Here is a 23301-nt window from a genome sequence, read left to right as displayed (position 1 = left end):
AGAGACAAATGGTATGAGTCACTACTCCATACTGTCATAATATCACTAAGAAAGCTTGGCTACTTTATAAACTTTTAAATTCGGATTGCCATTTTGTAACACATTTATGTTATCAAGTAATTTTACATCTAATCCTTTCAAAGTCTGCTTTATTAATGTAGTCAGCAATTTTACACTGAAGTTTTTTTAAACATATCTTTCCCCTCCCTACCCAAAAATCAGAAGGCGGCATTTTGATGTATTTATATTGTTCAACAAAAAATATTTTTATTTAAAAATAAGTAACAATCTTTTCTTTTAGCTACTTGGAGGTGATGTGTAAAGATATGATATTTAATCTGAAAGGGTAAATGTGATGAGACTGTTTAGAGCATAACTTACCAAGTTGACTTATTTCTGCTTTGTCTGTTAAACTGCTTATATTCTCTCTCTCAGCTAGCTTCATTATGAAATTGCAGCGTATACTATAATGAGAAGAAAAATCTTTAGACCCATGAAACAGATCTGCCTTATCTTCACAATGTATGAAACCAACATCAAATGCTAAGTGAAAGCATATTAGCACAAATGCTAAGTGTGAAAGCAAGTTTTTCCTAGGCTCTTTCAGATTTGGGTATATTTTTAATGAGCATAAAAAAATCATGTCAGGCTAAACAGAAGAGTCATAGATCAGTTTGAGGCAGCTTATTTTCTCTTTTCTCTATAGACAGTGTTGATTCTTAAATGAGGTCCTCCCTAATTAATGTTAGCCATTAAAGAGTTGATAATTTTGTAGAGATAATAATGTAATCTCCACTGTTACTATAAACAAACTCCAGAGTGGAACTAGCAAGTGTCCTAGGTAGCTATGTCAGTGTGTATGAAATCTCCATCACCTGGGGAAAGCCAATGTTCTCTCTTTTGAGTTTAGAGAGAACTTAAATGACCCGCTTAAGCATGTAATTACACATTCATAATTATGGTTCGATTATGTGAAACCCTGCCTAAATTAGGAAACCTACAATAAGAATTCTTCATGTTCAGCAAACTCAAACACACAGGTGAATGAAAAGGCAACACATAAAAGATGAAGTGAAGATTCTTTCCAGATAACAAGAATGAAAACAGTACCCTAAGTACTGCTAGTATATGACATGAAGGTGTGATCTGACTTTCTGCCTATTACCATTTGAGCTTTTTGGACTCTTCTTCAATCCTAACCTAGGAAGATAACCCCCAAATTCAAGTATTTGGGGAAATGAAGTTCCACATTTTGTTTTAGAAAATAGTGTTTCCAAACTGATAAGTTTAAAGGACCAGAAATTTAGGGGTGAGTAGCAATTCAACTGACACACATTATCTACATTCCAAGGTTGCCAGGAGCAGCCTTGCCATTCTGATTCGCCCATGGCTTCCAAACTCTGAACAGGTTACCTTCTCAGGCTTCCCCTACCCTGAGGATGGCTGGTTTCCCAAGCCAAAGAACAGCAACTTGGGATGTCTGAAACAATTGCCTCATAAAGATTGTATTGTATTCACAAGCTCTATAAGTTTGGTAGTTCCATGTCCCATAGCCTTAGGGGTTAAGTTGCTATGTGAGTCAGCTAATACAAAGATGCAGAAGAAATACGGCAGGCAAGCCTGTGCTTCACCAAAAGATTAATGAAAAGCAATAGAGTTTGTTTAAAAAAAAAAAAAAATAAAAATCACTAATGCTAGGAGAATAATGGGATCAGAATTTCTTTGTCAGTCTATATATATTTCTGTAGCCTGTTTCTCAAACTTAACTTCCTGGAAAGTTTGTTTTTTCTTCTGTAACATAGCCATTCATACTTGATACATCACAAGACAATATATGAGCTTTTAAATATATGAACATTAAAAAAATTAACAGCAAACCTCTGGTTTTCTGCACTGCATTCCATAACAGAGGACTGTAATGACAAGTGAAAATAGAAAAAAATTGTTTTGTCAGGAGGAAACAGGACTGTTACTTAGATAATGACATTATCAGAAATAAGTTAAAAAAAAGTTTTACGAACAGTAACAATAATTGGTAATCTTACCTCACTTACTGCTTGCAAGGTTTTGTTGAACTCTGAAATTCTTTAAAAAAAGTTACCATTATGGAGGATTCCTAGTTATGTTTCTAAACGCAGTTACAGCAATACAATGAAAAGTGCAAGCAATTACTGAGAAAAAAAATATTTTTCTAGTTGATCAGTGATTTATTTTTTTTAAAAAATCATGCCAGTTCTAACATTTTAAAACCACTTTCCAAAGGATTGCAGATGTTAAAAGTTGCCTTTTATTAGTGACTCCATAAATTAAGTTTAAACCTCTGTCATCACATATTTTAACATCAATCCACTTCTTTAAAAGTTACTAAAAAGAACAAAAGATAAATCTTAATAAAAAAATATAAATATTTTGGCAAGCAAGCATTTGGAACAGAATTCTAAATCTATACTCAGAGTCACAGAAATAGAATGAGTAAGAAATATGGATTTCATCTACAAACAAGAGCTGTTGGCCAATTACATCTTTTTGATGTTCAGGGTAAGTTTTGGGAATAGTGGTAAATATTCACTCATTCAAACCTCTCCTTATAAAGACTGTGAAAGAAGAAACTACACCAAAATAAAAATATAGGAAAGACTCCAAGAATATGTATTAAAAAACATGCAGCTATGAAAGTTCTCTCAGTATTTGCCTACAAGACAGAATGAAGCCCTGAATAAATAGTTTTTATAATTTCAGGAAGAGCAGCAGCCAGACTGGCATTCTCAACAATCCACAGCTCATGTTTCTGAGGTATTATTATTATTACTACTACTACTACTGTTATGACTATTATTATTTCTATTATTAAGATCATCAGCATATAAACAACAAGGCCTTGTTGAGCCCCAAGGAAACCGAATGAACTAAAAGGAAATCATCAATTGTACCATTTCTTAAAACAAACTCCACTGGTGCATAAAACAAAACTAAGGCTATTCTAACCAATATGAACTTTATGTTAAAGAACAATAATTTGAAACTTCTGAAATTGTTAATTTATGAAGTGCAGGAATAATGCAAAGTGAAGAGTCTACTAACCACATGGAAGGTCTCACTTCATCTTTTTCAAATATAACAAAGATTTCAATCCTTATTCAAAATTACTTACCTCAGTTCTTGTGTGGTAGTTGCTGGAATTGCAATTAATTTTGTAACTTGATTGTTCCTGGTTATGTTATTAATCTGTTAGAAACACAGATTCCATGGCTAAGTAAAACCAGTAATTTTTAGCCTTAAAAGAAATATGTGTATTTCATACATTTTAACAGTCTGTAATTCCAAAGATAAGAAGCACATTTTCTCATTAAGACACTTCAACAAATATTTACCATGGCATTGTTGTCACAACTTATGGAAGGAATTGGCTCATCTAGTACAGACCAAATAACAGGATCTGATTTGTGAAAGATATGGGCAAGTGGATAGTGACCTCACTATATCTCATGTTGGAAAAAGAGGAATTTGGCTTAGTGTGCAACAAAGACAGCTTAGACTAGACACTAAACAAAATTTCTAACTGTAAGTGCAGCAATGGGACAAGCTCCATAACAGACATAAGTAACAGTAACATAGAATCCTGGGAGTAAGAAGTCAAGAACTGAGGTAAGTGACATGGTAGGAATGATCTAAATATATATGATCTAGCCTTAGGGCTGGGGGATAAACTGAAGTTTATCTAACTATTTATAGATCTGCATTCTTATGTTACTCTGGTTGCCACCATTACTGGTTATTTTTGCATGCACACAGCGAGCACCATGATGAAAACATCACCAAACATATATGGTATTAACATTACCTAAGAAATATTCTGCTAAAAAGTAAAAGAGATACAAGAGACAGGAAGCCTGTTTTTCTAATAGCTCTAGGCATAATGTTAATACACTAGGACAGTACTGAAACACAACACAATGCAGAGGTGACTTTTGCCAGGGACCTACCCCTGCCCAAACTCAATGCTCAATGTGCACCTGTGCAGTAGCTCTCTGCAGTGATTCTGCTGACTACTGTCATGCTTGCAGAGACTGGCAGTTGAAGTCTCAGTCTGAGTGCAGACAGCAATGTGTAGGAGAAAGATCCAATGTCCTTTTTTTTTCCTCCCTCCAGTTTTCTATCTATAACTACTAAACTTTCTCATCCTCATCGTATTATTTCGATACTGAATAATCTATAAGGTCCTTGCTTTGCATGACACTGTTCTTTTAAACCTCTATTGTGTTGTATAAGTGGACACGCTCCTGTCACCTAGGCCTATTGCAAAATTAATAACTGATTAACCACATGCCAAAAAGCATAGAACGATACCCTGTTTATGAGAGTCTCAACATGAATTACTCCCAGGATGCAATCCAACTTAATTTATGCCCACACTGTTGCCATCTAATGATGCTCACATTCTAAAGTAAAGTGCCTAAATTAATTTCCAAAGGAAGATCCTGTATGCTTAAATGCAGATTCTTAATTAGGCAGTTCCTCTCTCCAGACTTGCCAGGGCTTCCCCCTCCTTCCAGTGGCTATATCAAGAATATAGGCCCTTACTGTAGGAATTTTACTTAGCTGGAGTTCTAAAATACAGCTGCAAAGCAGCTCTTCAAGAGAGAGAGAGAGAGAGAGAGAGAAGATACATTCACTGCAAATATTAACTTGTACTGCAAACTGTATTTGAAATAAAATACTGATACACTGACATAATTCTTATGTTTTTTATAGTTTTAAGTGTAGACAAAGAAACCATTTCAACCTTCCTTACAGTAAAGTATTAAAAAAGAGAAAACTTACTATTTCTACATTTAGTGACGTGTTACTTTCTTCACTTGCCTGAAGTTTTATCTTGCCCACATAGAACACTAAAAACAAAAGGCAAAAAAGTTAAGAAAATCAACACTAAACCACATCACACAAATTTTTTTGAGAATTTAAAAATTCACTGTTTTGTGTTACAATTGAAGGGAAATAAGACCACTTATACTAGCTTTTCTAATCATTCACTACTTTTGCAAATGTTCTTCCATCTCTTCACTTACTATTTCCACAAATGAACTAGTCCAATAACTTCATTATTTTCTGTATGTTTATTTTTGCTGGCTGTCTCTATATTCCTTTTGTTTCTTTTTTTGGTTTGTTTTCTAAAATAGAAAAACTGCACTACACATTACTGTTAATATAACTCCAACTCCCACAACAAGAATAAAATGTGTGGGTACAGGCAAAGCGATACTCTGAAAATTATTCCCTTGGGGATTAAAGAACTTTCAAGATACCATAATTCAAAGCATCATTCAACAGTCCTTGAGAGCCGGTAGGCCCATTTTGGAGACAAAAAGGAACTTCTATGACACTTCTGTGCTGAATGTGTGGCTTCAGGAAGAGACTATAGAGAAAGACCTGTACAGGAATGCATACATGACATCACCCAAATCATCTAGCGGTTTACTGTGTCAACGAGTAGGGAAACTTTGGGGGAGGGGGGTGCAGATACTTATTCTGTCTCTTTCTAATCTATAAAATACTCAGCATATGGATACTTGCCAGAAGTGACTTCATTTTCTTAAGTATTTCTCACAGAAGCCGTTTATCAAAGTGTTTTGGAAGGCAGCAATATATATCAACAAAATCTTCTTTTCACAGAATGGTCAGGGTTGGAAGGGACCTCTGGAGATCATCCAGTCCAACCCCCCTGCCAGAGCAGGGTTACCTACAGCAAGTTGCACAGGATGGCGTCCAGGTGGGTTTTGAATGTCTCCAGAGTGGGAGACTCCACAACCTCTCTGGGCAGCCTGTGCCAGTGCTCTGCCACCCTCAAAGTAAAGAAGTTCCTCCTCATGTTAAGATGGAACTTCCTGTGTTCAAGTTCCTACAAGCTTTATTACATTTTAGTAACACACATAAAGGGAACATCACTGCTCTTTCCATTTTCATTTGTTTGTTTGTTCTGTGACATTACACTTTTAAAATACTTGCAGGCTTTTACAATCATTTTCCTGAACACAGTTTCAACTTCTATTCCTGATACAGTTGGGCACAATATGGCAGATATTAGCATCTACCACAGCTTACTCGTTTCTTGTTTTCTCAGGCTTGTAATTATCTGCAACTGTGTATCCTCTGATAAGAAACCAAAGATCAAAAAGACAATAGACTAAAAATTACTTTTAAATAAAAAAACCCCACATTTTATATTAATTTTTTAGAAGCCATACAAAATGTCTCTAAATTCGGAAGAAAATTTATTACAGAGCTAGCTTTTACATAGCAGCTAAAAGTTGCTCTATTACTCAGAACAGAAAACAGCTGGACAAGTTTTTCATAAAAAGAAAAGGAAAAAGAAAACCACTAACCTGAAAAATTACAGGCAGGTGTTATGTTGCACAAAATGGTTTCTCCTGCTATAGTTTTATTGGGAAAAAAAAATCTAGTGAGTAAAAAAGTTGAACTTAAACCGAGTACTGACACAGATATTTACAATCATTTCAATACTTTAAATGAAAAGGTCTTTACATTTAAAAAATATTCCACGTACTGTCTAGCCTTCAATTCTCTAAGGAATTTACTATGACATTTTCCAAGACCTAGTATTCAGAGTGAAGCATGCTGGTTTTGATTAATTAATTTTGTATAATTTTCTGTAATGATTTCCACAGAAGACCTACATGCATGTAGTCTCTTTTTTAAAAAAAATCCAAATAAAACAGAAATCAGCATATCATAAATAAGCTCTCAGATATTACAGTATTCAATCACTAGGTAGTGTATTATTTGCTTCTGAGGATCCTACTATGGCTACTTATGATAGCATGAAACTAAAACTGTTCTACCTGATAGAATTCAAACTATGATGATAGCAAACACATACACTGTCATGTAGTAAAACATGTTTTTAGTTAGTTACAACAAGTTTTTGGCTGCTCCCATGTTTTTAATACTACCTACACTGCAAAGAAGTAACCCTGATCCCAAATTAAGGATACTGTAAAGAGATGACTCTGTTGAATAAAATCAAAATAAAGGACCAGAAAGATATTTGCATCCAAGACAAAACTCCTACACTTGTTCATAAAAACAACATGGCAGCACAACTTTCCTTACTTAAGCAGATAGACTGGCCTCCATTAATGGAAAAACAAATGCTATTTTCTCTACTGTTATCATTAGCTAGTACCAAATTAGATGGTTTGGGTTTTTTTTTTTCATTTTTTCTGTTGTACAAACATTTGCCTGTTATAGCTTAATGCTTCATCAATTTTATCATCATCAACAAACAGCCATCAGAGGGTATGGATTGTGAGGTGGTGGCAATATCCAAATTATCAGAAAAAAATTATTTTCAGACAGCAATTTAGAGTAAAATAAATTTGCCTTCCCTGTGTTGGCAGTTGTCAGGGAAATAGTTATGAAAATTATAATCAGCAGGTTTTTTTTAAAAAAACACAATCCTTAAAGAAACATAATGTTCATAAATAACTGAATTTGTAAAAATTATTAACTGCATAAAGAACATTTACGAAAAAACAACACAAAATCCAGGAGTGACACAAAAGGAAAGAGTAACATCAGCCTCTTTTTCTCTACAGAGTACTCATTTGCATGCCACCTAGCCTTGCTTAGGATCTCTGCATGCCATCAAAATGCACAAAATAGATAAGCAGTGTGGAGGATAAAAGCCTGATCAAAACCCACTAGTGCTTCCAGCCCTCAAAGATCATCAGATAACGTAGCTGCAAACTTCCTGCAGGTCACATTCACACAGTCAAATTATACTAGCCCGTATGACTCCAAGCCAGTTCTTTTACCACTTGCACTAATTCACTGCAAACACATTCTAATTGGTCTACCAGGCTGCTACATGGATAATAACAAAAATTAATTTAGTTTTCTGCTATAGACTGGACCTGCCCTGAGAACATCATGACTGTATTCAGTCTGCTTCACTCTACTAAAAAGAATGAGGATTTTTTTTTTTAAAGTAAACATGGTCCCTGAGATTGTGTTTCTTACATCTTTGTGGTAACCTGCTGATCTAACTTACAAAATAATCAAACCCTTGTATATGATCTAGGCAAGCTTTGCAGATTTGGACCTTCTACCAGACTGGAAATGAACGTGAAGTAAGGCAGACTGCTAATATGCACACCATAATACCAAGGAAAAAGATCCTATTCAAAATATTTGGGAGCAGATTTCCTGAACTCACACACACTTAAATTTTGAGGATCATAAAAGATCAGCGGTGATACATTAATCCTACCTGGTGTTATGGCAGAATAATAATCAGTGATGTTAAGAGCCTCTGTTAAAAAAAAAAAAAAGTTATAAAATTAACTATTCACATTTTAACTTAAAAAGCCTATGAAACATGTCACAAAAATAAGTTTCCTAATTTCTACCTTAGACTCTGTCTTCCCAAGAGAAGTATAAACACATGACCATTTATAAGGGAATTAAGTTACTTTCAGCATGGTAAATGAAAATGCAGCATTCAGAATGAGATCCATCCAATCAAATGTTTATGTCCTCATATGAGCCAGTTACTCTAGGCTCCCTATTATTCAGTGGAGAAAGTGGTGCTTTTAAGGGGTGATTCCCATTTAACCTATTCTACATGGGCATATCATGTTCTAAAAAAGTGTCTTTCTCTCCACCAACTATGAAGAATAGCAGGATGTCTAACTCATATACAAACATGTAGGAATTTGTACTGATATGGGATGAACCTCCTCCTTGTTTTCAAATGCAAATATCAGGAAAAAAAGGGGTAGTAATTCCTTCTGATTGAGTCTTTACTGATCTTATTTGACAAACTCATTGCAAGAACACATATCATGTAAGTTTCTTTAAGGAATGGGGTATACATTTTAGTTCTGTAACTTTAAATAGTATCAGAAAGTATAGAAAACATTATATCTATGGATATACAAAAAAATACATAATTGCTAAAAATATATATGCACAGTTTGGGCTTTGTTAAGCAATGTAATATTTTGAATAAAAAAGAATGGTTAACAGCTCAGTGTCAGTTAAATGTGCTTCAAAACCCTACCCATGCAGACTTAAAATACAGATTGGAGATAAATACAAATTTTAAGATCATGTAAAAAAATAATTTGAGCTAAACAAATCCCAGTTATAAAATAAAAGCAAACTTTAATGAATGCAAGAAACATCATCCTTCAGACCTTTCTCTCTTCATGCTAATTCTCACCTGCAGTGTGTGTGGTCTCCTCTGAAGTCATATCTGAGGAAAAAAAAATTAATAACAGTAAGAACAAAACAATAAAATAAAAATCTAAAAAAATCTAAATCTAACTAAATCTAAGTAACAGAAACATTAATAAAATCTTGCCTGAAGGATTAATGGGATAGGTGATAAAAGTAACAATAGAGGATTCTGGAAAAAAAAAAGATAAAAGAAGTAAAAACTGTATTAATATATTATTTTATTTCTATGAATTTTGAAGGAAAAAGATCAAGTATACACAACTTTGAACAGGAATTGAATATTATTTATCTAAGTTCCACTTAAAGAACAATTGCAAAGCTTGTTAAGACTGTTCACATTATTTCAAAAATCTGAGTATCTGAATATGAACAGCTGGTATTCGAGTTCCTTCAGATAAGTTCCTTTTATTGGTTTCATTCTTTCAGAAAATGCAGGTGAATTTGGCATATCCAATAGCAATAACTGCTTAGCCCCAAGAACCTTTTCCTGCAGGAACTCCCAACACTCATCAGCAGAGATGACACAATGAGTTTGGCAAACTGTCTCTCCAAATAAGCTATTGGTGCCAGTAACCATAAATAAGTAAAGTAGAGTGAGGATGAAATTTTTTTCAGCTGTAGCAAAAAAAAAAAAAAAAAAAAAAAAGAAAATTACATTAAGGCAATAGAAGAAAATTTAAAGATTGCTCAGGAAGGATGTGCTTAGTAAGCATATTTTAGGTGTCAGCGCAGGAATACAAAGCGCTTAGAGGACCACTTTATATCACTCCAATATGACAACTTAGTGACATTTTTAAAATGGGCCAGAGCAGCTTCATAACAGAATAACATTAAGCTTTCCAAATGTCTTTATTAAAAGCATCCCTGTCATTAGTAGGAGCAATATCTTAAGTATAATAATGAAAAGTTGGTGGCTCTGCATACAGTCGCATAACAAGAAAGAAAAGCAATCCACTTCATTACATAGAAAGGGAAAGAGAGCTTTTCTTTCCGATACATTTATTTTGACAAACCATTTTGAACTTTTTCAAAAATGCCCTCTTAATTCCATATGCAGAGTAAATGCTAAGCATATTTGGTTCTTACGTAACAATGCTGATGACAACTGATTTTCTAAGACAAGTAACGAGCAGCCAAAATATGAGGAATCAGAGCGAAAACTAAGTGCTGACTTCATCTGTATTATTTGGCTTGGTATAAACTACAACAAATACAACAAATATTGAACTGGCTGCAGTTGCTAAAGATGAACCATTCCCAGAGAAAGACTATCTGTAAGGAACAAAAGCATGTGTACTTGTATCTGTATTACTTCTTTTCTCCAGAGCACAATATGTCAGTATACATTAAGGAAGAAAGCAACTGGCTTTCACACAGCTATTTCTGTGTGTCTACATTCTTCATTTAAAAAAAAAAAAAGAAAAAAAAAAGCTTTCATAGATAATGTTTATCACCTCTGGTCCCAGAAGTTATTAGAGTCTCGTGTGTGTGTGTGTGCACGTTCTTGTACGTAGTATACCACACTGCATGAAATGACATGCACATCTGCTGGGGTGAGAGGAGATGTAAAGGAGCTCTCTCACTACAGTGCTCCTCCTCTGCCATCTCTGCAAACTGTTCGCTGTTTAGGCTACTGGGCAAAAGGCTTTTGGTCAAGCAACTTGCACCTACTTCATCCGCAAGCATCACTGCCACAAACTATGAGTGATCCTATAAGGTAAGCTATTTCATTACAAAGTAGAATGAAGAAATTAAATTTTTCTTAAAAAAATACAAACAAAATATTAAATGGTGGAACTCGTTTACGTTACAACTTTTCTGCATTATCTCAGATAAAAGCAGAAGTTTTATCTAACAGGAAATAGCAAACATTGCAGTAAAGTCATAATTTTCTTACCAGAAATAGTTGTTGCAGCCGATTCTCCTGAATTTGCAGCTTTTGTTTCAGACAGGAAAAAAACAAGAGGACCATAATGAAGTTTCAGACACATATATAACCATGCTCAGCAGCCTTTCCTTATATTATCAAGAGTTTACTGCATTCACCAGAAGAGGGCAACGCCTGCTTATCAGAAGAACGCTTCCAGGTTGTCAAAAAAGACAGCTGTTAAAAATTGTCATTGTTTTTACAAAAGATTGTTATGAACTCAAATAGAATTCAACTGAAGACGATTTCTTTTCAACAAATAATGGGCAGTTTGCGTTGTAGAATGCTAAGAAAATAAAAATCATTGACCCAAATACGTGCCATGCTAGCCTAAAAGCCGCATGCCTACCCTGAGTGCCTTGCTAATTCTGGGAATGGGAATCAAACGTACATAACAAGATGGCTGTACTTGGGTATGAAGAACTCCTCTCATACTTTGTATAACACTGAGACTTGCCATTTAAAATGTATCCCATACATATCTGTTCTCTTTTCTATCCTTCAAAAAGCAGGGTTACAAAAAGCTAATTCAAGTTTGAACCTCTGATCTTGGTAGGAGCCAGCCAACTATTTATATAGCAAACACTAGCCACTAAATCTTTGATGTTGTTACAGTCAGTATTTTGATCACAAAAAAAAATAGGAAATTTGATATCTAGTTCACATAGCAACTTCAAAGTTATCCCTTTCATTCACTGAGTGAGGTTTTTGACAGTGCCACAGATAAGTCAAGTCACAGTTATCACAGAAATACAATCTAAAGAACAGCTGGCTGCAAATATGAAACACTATTTAAAAATATATACTTAAGGTATTTCAACATCATCTCAAAATTCAAAAGTCATCCTATTATGTTACTTAAAATGCACTAATTGTACTGTAAAGCCTTTCCTACTGTTGTAGGAGAGTTAAGTCAGAGATACCAAAAGTCTCTGCAGAAAACCAGCTTTTTTTGGTTAGACATAGTAAACAAGGAGTTCCTGAAACGCTAATCACTCACATGATTCCTTGCTCAGACTATTTTGCTTGCCTTACTGAAAACTAGTAAGAGCTTCTTTCCAAAGGATAAATGTAATATAATTTCTGCAATGAAAGGAGAATCGGAGGCATCTCAGTGACCTTATTTTCAATTTCTTTGGAAATTTACTGATGCTATTTGCACCGTGAAACATGCTGATAAGCCACAGGATGAAATGGATAATTAATTTGCAAATATTTACATTTTCTTAACTATCTCCATAAATTAAAAAGTAAAAGCAGCAGCAATCTTCCTATGCGCTTTCTAAAATACAAGAACAATGGGGAAAAAAATTACATAGAACCAACATTTACCTGTTTCCTGTTTTCTGCCAGGCAATGTAGCAGTAGTTTCAACTACAAAGGAAGAAGATTTTTTAGGAGCAGAAGTTTTTATATATATTTGTACACATGCATATATACACACACTTTTTAAAACACAACCACTTTAGATGTGCTACTCACCTCAAGTCAAGCTGGTTGCAAAACTACTTTGCACCCATTGAGAAATGTGTGTCAAGTCTTTTTGTAAGCTAGAAGCTGAACTCTTGCGTTCAATTTTTTACTCAGTTTATCCCTTTTATACTTATGGAAGACATGGATTAGGCTGTGAGCTTTCCCACTGCCCTTCCATTGCCAATGTCTTCAGAAACCTTTTCAATGCATTTGCTTGAGCGAAAATGAAGTAGACTAAATAGCAGCAACCAAAAACGTAGCAGGTACACACAACTGTGCTTTCACCCAGCTATTTTTGCACAAATGTGGAAAAGAAATGCTGATGAATTATTCAAGAAGTGATATTTTATTAATACAAAGAGAAGCAGAGAAATTAAACCAAAAAAAAAAAAAAAAGCAAGGGGCAGAAGAGTTGGGTAAGACAGGGATACTTTATTCATATTTACAAATTACATAAGATGTACTTTGAAAATACGTCTACAACATGATGTGCATATACATCATATAGACACTCACATGCCCAAGAGTTGCACCACCAAAGAACATCTCAGCAAAGAACAGATGGATCAGGCGCCAGAAATGAAGCGGCTCAGGTGGACCTGGACTGGGAATTAAAAAGTGAGCTATTTCTAGCTCAAAGGACCCATGAAACATGTCCCTAGGGACACCTAGGGAGTGATAGAACATACAGAAGGGCTGTTACTCACAATGTGGAACTGACAATTGAAGCTATTGCACAGGCTACCCGTGAATGTGAAACATGTGCCATCATCAAGTGAGGCAAGTGACTAAAGTCTCCCTGGAATAGAAGACGGTGGCTAGGCTATCAAGATAAGGTGGCGTAGAAAATTTATTATATCAGACCACCACTGCGAACCTGCAACCAAGGCAAACGCTATGTGGTTCCCATAGTGGAGGCAATCAGCAGGTGGCTAGAAATGTACCCTGCAGCCCATGCTACCAACCAAAACATCATCCTGGGCCTTGAAAAACAAGTGGCAAAACAGCACAACATACAGATAAGGCACTGTCACATACTTCAGCACCCTTGATAGCTGAGACCCTGGCTGTTGGGCCAAGGAGGAACAGATATTACTGAACTTGGTGGCAGACTCTAGCTACAGCCACAGCCAACATGGTGGCCCACAGGGCTGCAGAAGAAGAGGGATTCTCTTTGGATTGCCAGAGCTGGTAGGACAGTTTCTCCACAGTTAGTACCTTGATATCTGGCCAATCCATCATCACCTAGGTGTTGGTGCGTACTGTACTAACCTCTGCCACGTCGCCTATGTGCAATGGATGTCATCCAGATCTTTGGAGACCTGGTTGTTGTGTAGGTTATAGTAGACCACCTCCACCACCACCAGTACCCTCATGTACTGGACACCTTCCTTCTTACATCAGTGATGGTCCACTTGCATCAGTGGTATACAAGACCATCCTCGGACTCTGAATCCAGTGATCCAAGCTCAAATCTCTGTGGAACCTCCAGTAACCAACCAGTTGGGGGATGACACACAGAAAAGTACTCTGAGGCAGCAAATTCCTCCGTAGCAAGGTGTGTGGGACAATTTGGTCAGGTGCCTAGAGCAGTTTTCACCTCTAATGGCCTGGGAGTTTACACCTGAACAGGCATGGAAACCTGTTGAAATGGCAGACCACTTGAAGGATTTCTTGCTTACACCAAAGACAGAGACTTTTGGTGCTGTGTTGGGGCCTGGCCTATGCCTACCAGGCCTGTGCCCAACACCCTGAAAGGAGCAAGACAGTCTCTAGATCTAAGGACATACAAATGGATGCTGTGGCTAAACCAGAGACACAACCCTAACCATAAAAGTCACTCCTGCAGCCAAGAGGAAACAATAGAAATAGCAGTTGACCCAAGTCAGTGAAGGAGGAAGAAGCTCCTCTGGACAGGATGCAGGAAGAAGACTCAGAAGAGGCAGCCTGTTCTGCAGCAGGACAGCCACAAGAACAGGAGGGGGAAGTGACAGAAATCATAAAAGAGACAGAAACCACCCAGTCCCTACTACTGAGAGAGCTGCAAGATATGCACAAAGATTACAGCTGCTAGCCAGGTAGGCAGTTTGCTGCCTAGTTGCTCCAGTGTTGGGATACTGGGGCCAACAATCAGGACTACATGAGAGCTTGATGAGATGTAAAGAAACGTCAGTTCATTTTTGTTGAATGTCATACTGAACTGAAGCAGTAGTTAGATAAAGCTGTTCTGTATTGTTTAAACAGTAAATAGTTTTTTACGGTAGAATGGGGTGAATAAAAATAATTGAGTCAATTCTACATAAAGTGGACTTTTGGTTAGAGAAGAAAGTATTCTTCCACATGTAGGCAAACTGGCTTTCCTACCACAGGAAGTGAATTCCACCTCCAAAAATTTACCTGCTTAAGGTAAATCTTTTACCTGCTTAAGTCCCGTCTTATTAAGTCATTAGCACCTTGTGCATAAACCCTTTTCTCCAACCAAAGGGCCCTGAAGGAAATTAAATTTTCAAAAGGAACCCACCTCTTGAACTACGAAGCATCTCACAGAAAAGACCACCACACCACTTCTTCTGCGCACTAAAACAATACAAAAATTTGCCTGGGGAATCTGACCTTAAGGTCTTTCTCACATACTCTTGAGGAGTTAGTATAGACATAGTCACCATAGACAAACTGCATTTCCCATCCTCCATATCCCTTCAGCTTGCTTTGTGAATTTTTGAGAATACAAGTAGTATCCTGAGGTAGGTAAGAAAATTGTTCACTAACATGTTTAGTACTGTAGGTTAGTAAGAAAATAGTGAACTCTAAAAATGCCAAATGCTTTTAATTACAAATCCAGCAGTACAGGGAGCAAAATAAGCTAAACACAAGCCATGAATATGGAGCTAGCAAATAGTGATGAGGGCATGCATAATTTGAGGAGCAATTTCTTCTGGACACAAATATAACTATGACTTTTCTTAGAGTACAATATTCACATGCCTACAGTTGCAAGAAATTATCCAAGAGAATGAAACTTGTCACTGACCGAGGTGCAGCATTAAGATCACTAACCAAGTCTCTCATCAGAATCACATTTGCACATAGAAAGGGGGAAGGAGGAAAGGCTGTCATACATTATTTAATTTCACTTACATTTGTCAACCCTCCTCCTTTGTTGGATTTAAGAACTAGAAAAGTGAACAAGGTTTATTTGGAGAAGGATTAAAGTCCAATCTATAATATCCCTAAAGTTGACATGCAAAAAGGAAAGTAAAATAACTGGTGTGTGCTTGTTACAAGCTAACAGAAAATTTATTTCCCTTCGATTGTTTACTATCAACAAGAGCAAGAAAATCCTTATGTATATGAAACCTCATTATATTTGCTCCATGCATTTTTATTTGTGACACTGTTAGTTTAGGATCATCAAGTCAACATACCTGATATCCTATTCCAAACTAAGACATTATGTATTGTAGTAGGACTTTTCTATATTTTTTTCTAATAGAGAACATTACTGAGGATTCAAACAGCAAATAAATAGTCAAATGACATTATTCAGTATTATTCTTTGCTTTTGCTGCAAGGGAGGCAGACTACGTCCCCACAAGAACTATTTTTTTTTTCTGAAGGAAAAGGCAACTCCATTAAATGAGATAAGCACCAGTTTCTGTTACTAACATGCATTGTTAGAAACAAATGCAGCAAGTCCTTTACCGTCTTCACTTTGTACTGTTCTGACACAAATAGCTAGCTAAGCCAAGACTTGAGAATCCCGTCTGTGTAGGCAGAGGAAACTGTTCCACTGGTATTAAACCTGTCTAGCAACTCTTGCCTTTGCTCCATACCACAGCTGCAAAAAGCTTACCTGGGAACCAGTATTTGCATTGTGACAACCTTCATTTCCCATAATGACGTTGTATGACAACAGGAACCAGTGTAAACTTAGCACCTCCCATCTGGTAGGAGACTAAATCCATTAATAACAGTACTTAAGCCTAGGTCCACAAACAGATATAGGTCTGAGAGAGGCCGTTGCCTGGCTCTGTCTACAAAACAGCCTTATGCTTACAGTATTCCTTAGCATGAGAATCTTAACTATCAGTCTACTGGCTCTTTTAGGATGGGATGGTCTCCACATGTCCCACTGAAGCTGTTCCACCAAGCAAAGCAGAAATCAAAAATCAAGACAAAGGGAAGAAAGGAAGAAGGAGGCCTTCTAACACAGTGGTGAAGATGGGATGGATGGTTCTGTTCCCTGCACCAAAGGCATTGTCACTCATAGCATGTCTTTTGTTCAGTAACTTACACAACAGGATACAGAAAAAGCCCTTAAAGCATGAACAGTGTACAATGTTCTATCTCCAACTGGAAGAATGAAAAATATCCTTTTCTTCTCTGAACCACCAATCTAACTTAGGATCAGCACACCCTTTCTTAAAATTTTTGGAAAGGCAACACCCTTTCTGATTCACCTGTCTTCAGGCAAACCCCTCTGCCAGAAGCAGTTCAGTTTTTCCAGGGTGGAGGAGTGCGAAGCAGCTAGAACCTGGCTGCAGATAACAACATCGTACAAGAGCTAAGTAACTGGCAGATGCTTCTTCCTCCCCTATCTCAGGGGAACAGTGTTGCTGCTGACTAATACCGTTTTACCTAACACTTCATGATTGCCTTTAAACTTTTGCAGAAAGCAATTCTTTGAGCAAGCCTGACACAGCAACTGGAGTGTTTTCTTAGAGAAGGAGAAAAAGAATCTGAACTGTAGTGAACTAGAGTCTTCACATGGACACCCAGCCTGCCCAGTCTGTGCAGTGTGGAGGGGCAGGGGATGGTACAGCAAGAAGGGTCATGCCTGCTGGCCTTTGTCTCTCAGGAAACATGGTGAGAGAATGCAAGGGGCAGTTGCTTTCTAGTCAGGTCCAGACATGAAATAGGCACTGAACACTTAAGGAGCAGCAACAGCCCTGGCAGTCTGTAGAAGCACAGACAACATTACTGGCAGAAAAACATACATTTATGGACTTACGTGTTCTGGGGCCTAGATGACAGGTTTATGAAATGCAGCGCCTAAAATTTTATTTATATTAATTGAAAAGCATGCCAAAATGAGAAAAGTTTGTACTATCACCCAGGACTATTCTTTCAAACTAAAGGTACCATTGACCATGTCAGCTCTCACAAATAGATCAAGAGCAGAATCTGAATGGAAGAATCCCAAGGGACACCTTGGTGTCTATATAATATGCTCTTCCCATGCCGCAGTACTTGGCTGACACCACAGAATGGCATTAGATAACCACGACTGTGTATTGCTGATAAGATCAGGTTTGACTTACAAATGCACATAAAAATACCAGGAGATTAATAAAAATTAGATTTTCCAAATAAGATGTGATAGCAAACTTAGTGCTGAAAGCTTTTTCACCAAAAAAATCAGGCAGGGGAATTGATTTGCACTAAAAATTCCCATCAGAAATGTCAAAGTGGAAGCTTTAATTCCAAATAGATACATAATACAACTTTCTGGCTGAAAAACAATTAAAACCATTTTACATTAAAAAGTCAATTCCACACTGTAATTTTAAGGCTATACAAATTCCCTTCTAAACATTTGCACGGGCAACAGTTATCAGTATGTATTACACCAGGTATCAGTACTGTGCAGCAACTACCGTTGATTTGTATTCAGTGTTACTAGGATAGAACCATATGAAAATACCTGACATTAATGCATTTCACAGGACTTGCTCATGAACAAAACAGAGTAGCCCAAACAGCAAAATTTCAAAATAGTACTGTTCTAAAATCCATTTACTTACAGAAATAGGCACAACATTCAATTCTGATATTCAAATTAAATCCATATTTTCTATTAAGAGATTGGGTCCCTTTAGCATTTGATAAACCTTTCAGTTGGATAAACATTCGGCCAAAATGAACCATGCTGTCACACAATTATCATTAATAACAGTAACATGTAAAAATCCTCCCCGATTGTTCCACTGTAGACATTTAGCCCATATTGACTTCTTATGTAAGTTAGATTTTGAGGCACACTGTATACGTTTATAGGATAAAACTAAGTGCAATCTTAATTTTATGTTTTGGTGCCTCTCATGACACCTTATGTCTGCTCTGACTTAGCGGTGGCACCATGGAAGAAAGGATGAATTATCACTGGCTATTGGACAGAAGCAAATGCAAGAAAACAATGAAAGTGCTTGTTCACATCAGGCTCCATCACTTCATCCAGTTCATTTTAGTATCCTCAACAAAAAATTTAGGTGCAATATTTTTAATTAAAGTTTGATGTTTGTCCTGGTTTGAGGTAAAACAGAATCAATTTTGTTCAGTAACTTTGCTTCTTAGCTGGGCCTCTGTAACTACTGAAATTAACAGCATATTGTGCAGACAATGTTCACTCTCTCAGAGTGATAAGACCTATGTTTATAGCTGATGCCCAGGCATGGTATGCAGAGAGGCTCTTGCTTATACTTATTGCTATAACAGCCAAGGCCAACCAACTTTGTTATTTACCCCGTTGGAGAGTCAGAAGCGGAAAAGCATAGTGGGGTCCCACCTGCAGGGAGGAGTGGACAGGACAGGTGACCCAAAACTGACCAACAGGGTATTCCATCCCATCTGCCTCATGCTCAGTATAAAAGCTGAGAGATCAAAGGGTCAGCTTGCTCTTCCTTCAATGGCCGACATCTGAGGAGGACTCTTGTTTGTCTGCCTGTGATCCCCATCCTGAATGCAGATCCGGAATCCAGTTCCTGTCCATCACTGAGTACAGCCTGGGACTGCCCCAGTGCCAGCCGGTGTTGTGATTGTCATCTCAGGAGCTTGATACAGTTTTGTATACTTTTCATTATTTCTTTTTATTTTATTATTAATATTTCATTAAAGTAGTTTAGTTCCTTCTAAACTCCTAAGTGTCTTTTTCCTCCTCTGCCTCTCTCTTTGAAGAGGGATAGAGGGGAGCATCTGTCGGTCCCATCTGGGGTCCCCCAGCTCCCCAGTAGCCGATTTGGCCTAAACCACGACAATGTTACATGGGTTTTTAGGAAATTAGGTTATAAATACAGTTTTTATCTGTTTGTATAAAGTTCCATTGTATGAAGTTCCATTTGTATAAAGCTGTACATTAGGTACTGACGTGAATCAAATCACCTCTTCTCTGGCAGGCTTATTTCCAAAAAGCTACTTCCTTTGATATCACAGAAGAGGGAGGCAACAAGAGCAAAGAAAGGGAAGGTTAAACACGCATTCTGTTAATAGGTACAAAGTAGATTGGTACATGACTCATCAAATAGGCACTCCAGAGTAAGGTACTTGTTTCCCCGTCACATTTACTTCCTTTAAGACCTTCTCAAGGTTTCTGTAGTAGTCTGTCTTTACAGTTTTAGAAAGAAAATAGTAATGGGGCAAATAATTTATTTTTTCATCTACAGCTTTCATGATCCACTCAGTAAACGTAACAATATGTCCCAAAGTTTGGTACCCAACAGACTGAGATGCAGACTGGATGAGTGGAAGAGCGGCCACTACTTTTCCACCTTCTGCCTGAGGAGGTAAAGCCTTGGGACTCAACTCCCCCTTCCAGGAAAGCAGATCCTGTCATCATAAGTGCACACAGCTCAGGAAATCTTTAAAAGGGATTACATAAGCCTAAATCATACCTCCTATTGCCCACACCTGCAAACTAAAACAACAGCTCACACTGAAGTTTTCCTCTTCCTTGAGCATGCGAATGTAAAACAGTCACACAGGGCACCAGTCACTTGCCATTTCTCCCATCAGCATTAAACTGCCTTGTTCCCACAAGCCTGGAAACCTCCTCCTGCATCACCAGTAGCAGGCTCAGCAATATTGGGAGTGAAAAAGGCACATGGAAAAGAGGATGCAACACCTTAATCTTGAAGGCTGGACAGGACAGTTTAGAAAAATCTAAAATTCCACATTATAAACACTGAGTTTTATTTATGCAAAAAAATGCAACAAAAAGCAACAGGGACTGGACTCCTGCTAAAAGTTAGGGCACCAATATCACAAAGGAGATGACAGTGCTTTACTGTCACTGATACTACTTACAGTTATGCCATAAATGATCTATTTTATTTATTCACTGAAGTTTGTAAAAAATATCCCAAAGATATCCCATCATCTCTGTACTCCTTGGATAAATGCACAGTGTAACAGTTTGTATATGTATATTTGGATTAAGAATGTTACTGTTTAATGTGTAACTGAAATGATTAATGTTTAAACAGTACATTTCTTCCACTTGTCAAGTTATTATTAAAGGTAACTTGCAAATATCCCATGTAAAAATGACAACTGAAGAGCTGGTGCTCACAGATGACTGAAGTTTCTTTTCAAGCATTTAGCATTTTAAACTCACCTATTTTCTTGTGTCTTAGAATTCTCTTAAATGACCAAAAGCTTTGTATTACTTAGTGCAATTTTTTCTTGGATTATGCAGAGACAATAGTGATATCACTCATATTGTCAACATTAAAGTATGTAGCTAAACAGGAATCATTCATCAAGGAACAAGATAAAGAAATTTTCCAAAGTTGGCATTTGGAACACTGAGCACATCTTTCTTCACTTACATATTTTTAAATACCAGGAGATGATCTTTAAAGCGAGATACATTCAATCTGTGGCACTCTTTCTCTGTATCACAGCTGTTAGGCTACTTCTCATTCTCAGCAAAAGGGGAATTATCAAAGGAACCTGAGGAATGTAAGTGGAAGGTTAGTGACGCACAATGTGTGGGGCCTCCTTCCCTCTTTGGCCCTACCTCCAGTATTTACACCTGCTCAGCATGCAATGGCTACACCAAGCAGAGGAGAACCGGAAGACTGTGTGACTGGAAGAAGCAAGAGTGGCATTTTAAACTCAGATCTAAAAGTTTTCTATTGCTAAATTCCATTAGTCCAAGAAATGCAATCAGCCCTCACCACAAACCGGGAAGCAGTCAGATATGTCCTTTCTTGCAAACCTTCAGATGCATAAAATACTACTGCTACTGCAAAGGTAATCCCATCCACACATGCTTACCTTTAAGTGCTAAGCATGTGTGTAAATCTTACCAGAATTGGGATTCTGGTCCTTATTAGACCACACATGGTTAAGAAAAAACTAAATACATTTTTGGTAATCTGGATAATTATTATAAAAATAAATAATAAAACCAAAAGAAAAAGAATCTAAAGAGTCAACAAAAAGAAAGGGGGGAAAAGGAGGTAAGAAAACATAACCAAATAATGTGATGTTAAGTAAATCTAGATTTATTAATGGAGTGCATCACTGCCTATAAGACTCCAATTTGATATGTCTTACACTGCACAAAGATTTTGAGTGGTTAAACAAAGGAGAAATCACAGAAATCATGGTAAATTTTGAACATTTTACAAATCATTGTTTTATATATGTGTAAAATGCCAACTGGGTCATAAAAAAAATTCTGAAACTTGTCCTCCAGCACAATTATGACTGTAATGAAACACTTCCTTTTCACCTTTTGTGCCTACACAGGTGGCATAGCCCTTTCACAACCTTTAGCCCTTTGCCAATTACATTCTTTAAGCATACAAAAACAGATCTTTCTGAAGACTTACTACTAAAAGTCCTTCTCTTTTAACAAAAACAGAGAAGCCCCCAAAATCAGACAATTTTTACACAGGTGTACAGAGGAACTTACAGAAAGAAATCAGATTGTAAGACTAGTAGCACCATCAATTAAAATTGCCTGACATTGACTGCCTGACGTTGACTATTATATGCTCCTGTCAATGCTTGGTTTTCATTAAATCATTGGACAGATATTTGCTAACTATGTGCCTTTCACAGGCTGACTTGGAGGGGGAGGACAATCAGCTAAAACGCACCTTTTCCTGAAAACAGGCAAATAAACTGTTAAAAAAATTCCAGTAAACTTTTCTGCAAAAAGCTGTTATTCTTCCAAGTTATCTAGAGGAGAAAACTTATATTTGGCAGTAGAGATGGTCTCTGTACTGAAACAAACCTCTGTCAGCATAATTAAAACTCAATTTGACTAAGTGACAGAGCTTTGGAAACCATACATTTTACACACTCACTAGAGAGCTCTTACAGTTAGACAAAGGATTCCACAAGCCCCTAAATCACTAATTCTAAAATCATTAATCACTTGGGGCTGGAGGTGGGCATTGTCTAACCAAGCTGCCCTGTGATGCTCAAGGATGCTCTGGATTCAGGGCAGAAAGTGCTGGAAATGAAAACAAGAAGGTTGTCCTTGCTGTGCCTCGGTGAAAGATAACCAGATGCTCCACTCTGACCTAGGTTACCCACTATCCAGACAGATCTCTCTCAGACTTTCTTTGTACCAAACTTTTGTCTGATAGCCAGAATGCTTCCTCTTTCATCCCTAGGGCTCTGTTCCTTCAAACAGAGTCAAACATGAGAGAGACATCTTTTCTTCAGCTCGTCTCCCAAATCACACAACTCAACAGAGAAGATGTGCTCCCAACTACAGCATCAGGCCAGCAGAGGCATTTCATTCATTATGACCCAGTGTTAGAGGCATTCTCCACGAGTCCTGGTTTGTCAGACAGATTTCTTTTATCTCCCAGAAAATGAAATCTGGTCTCCTTATTTTAATGCCCTTA

At 37.1% G+C, this 23301-nt stretch overlaps 1 protein-coding gene across 1 annotated transcript in view; it reads right to left on the bottom strand.

Moving 5' to 3' along the window:
• The window catches only part of ADGRG2 (adhesion G protein-coupled receptor G2), a 62521-nt gene that overhangs the window by 18122 nt on the left and 21098 nt on the right, over positions 1 to 23301 (bottom strand). Inside the window, exons 4-14 of the mRNA XM_082498505.1 lie at positions 12518 to 12559; positions 11156 to 11194; positions 9383 to 9427; positions 9242 to 9274; positions 8288 to 8329; positions 6381 to 6428; positions 4822 to 4889; positions 3152 to 3225; positions 2046 to 2085; positions 1879 to 1913; positions 382 to 464 (exon numbers count right to left, since the gene is read on the bottom strand). Coding sequence (XP_082354631.1) covers positions 382 to 464; positions 1879 to 1913; positions 2046 to 2085; positions 3152 to 3225; positions 4822 to 4889; positions 6381 to 6428; positions 8288 to 8329; positions 9242 to 9274; positions 9383 to 9427; positions 11156 to 11194; positions 12518 to 12559 — 549 coding nt within the window. The remainder of the gene's footprint in view (positions 1 to 381; positions 465 to 1878; positions 1914 to 2045; positions 2086 to 3151; positions 3226 to 4821; positions 4890 to 6380; positions 6429 to 8287; positions 8330 to 9241; positions 9275 to 9382; positions 9428 to 11155; positions 11195 to 12517; positions 12560 to 23301) is intronic.

The sequence above is a fragment of the Vanellus vanellus genome (assembly GCF_965231255.1).
Source record: "Vanellus vanellus genome assembly, chromosome: 1".
NCBI lineage: Eukaryota > Metazoa > Chordata > Aves > Charadriiformes > Charadriidae > Vanellus > Vanellus vanellus.
Note: the sequence above shows the minus strand (reverse complement) of the source record. Positions and strands in the feature narration are given on the sequence as shown.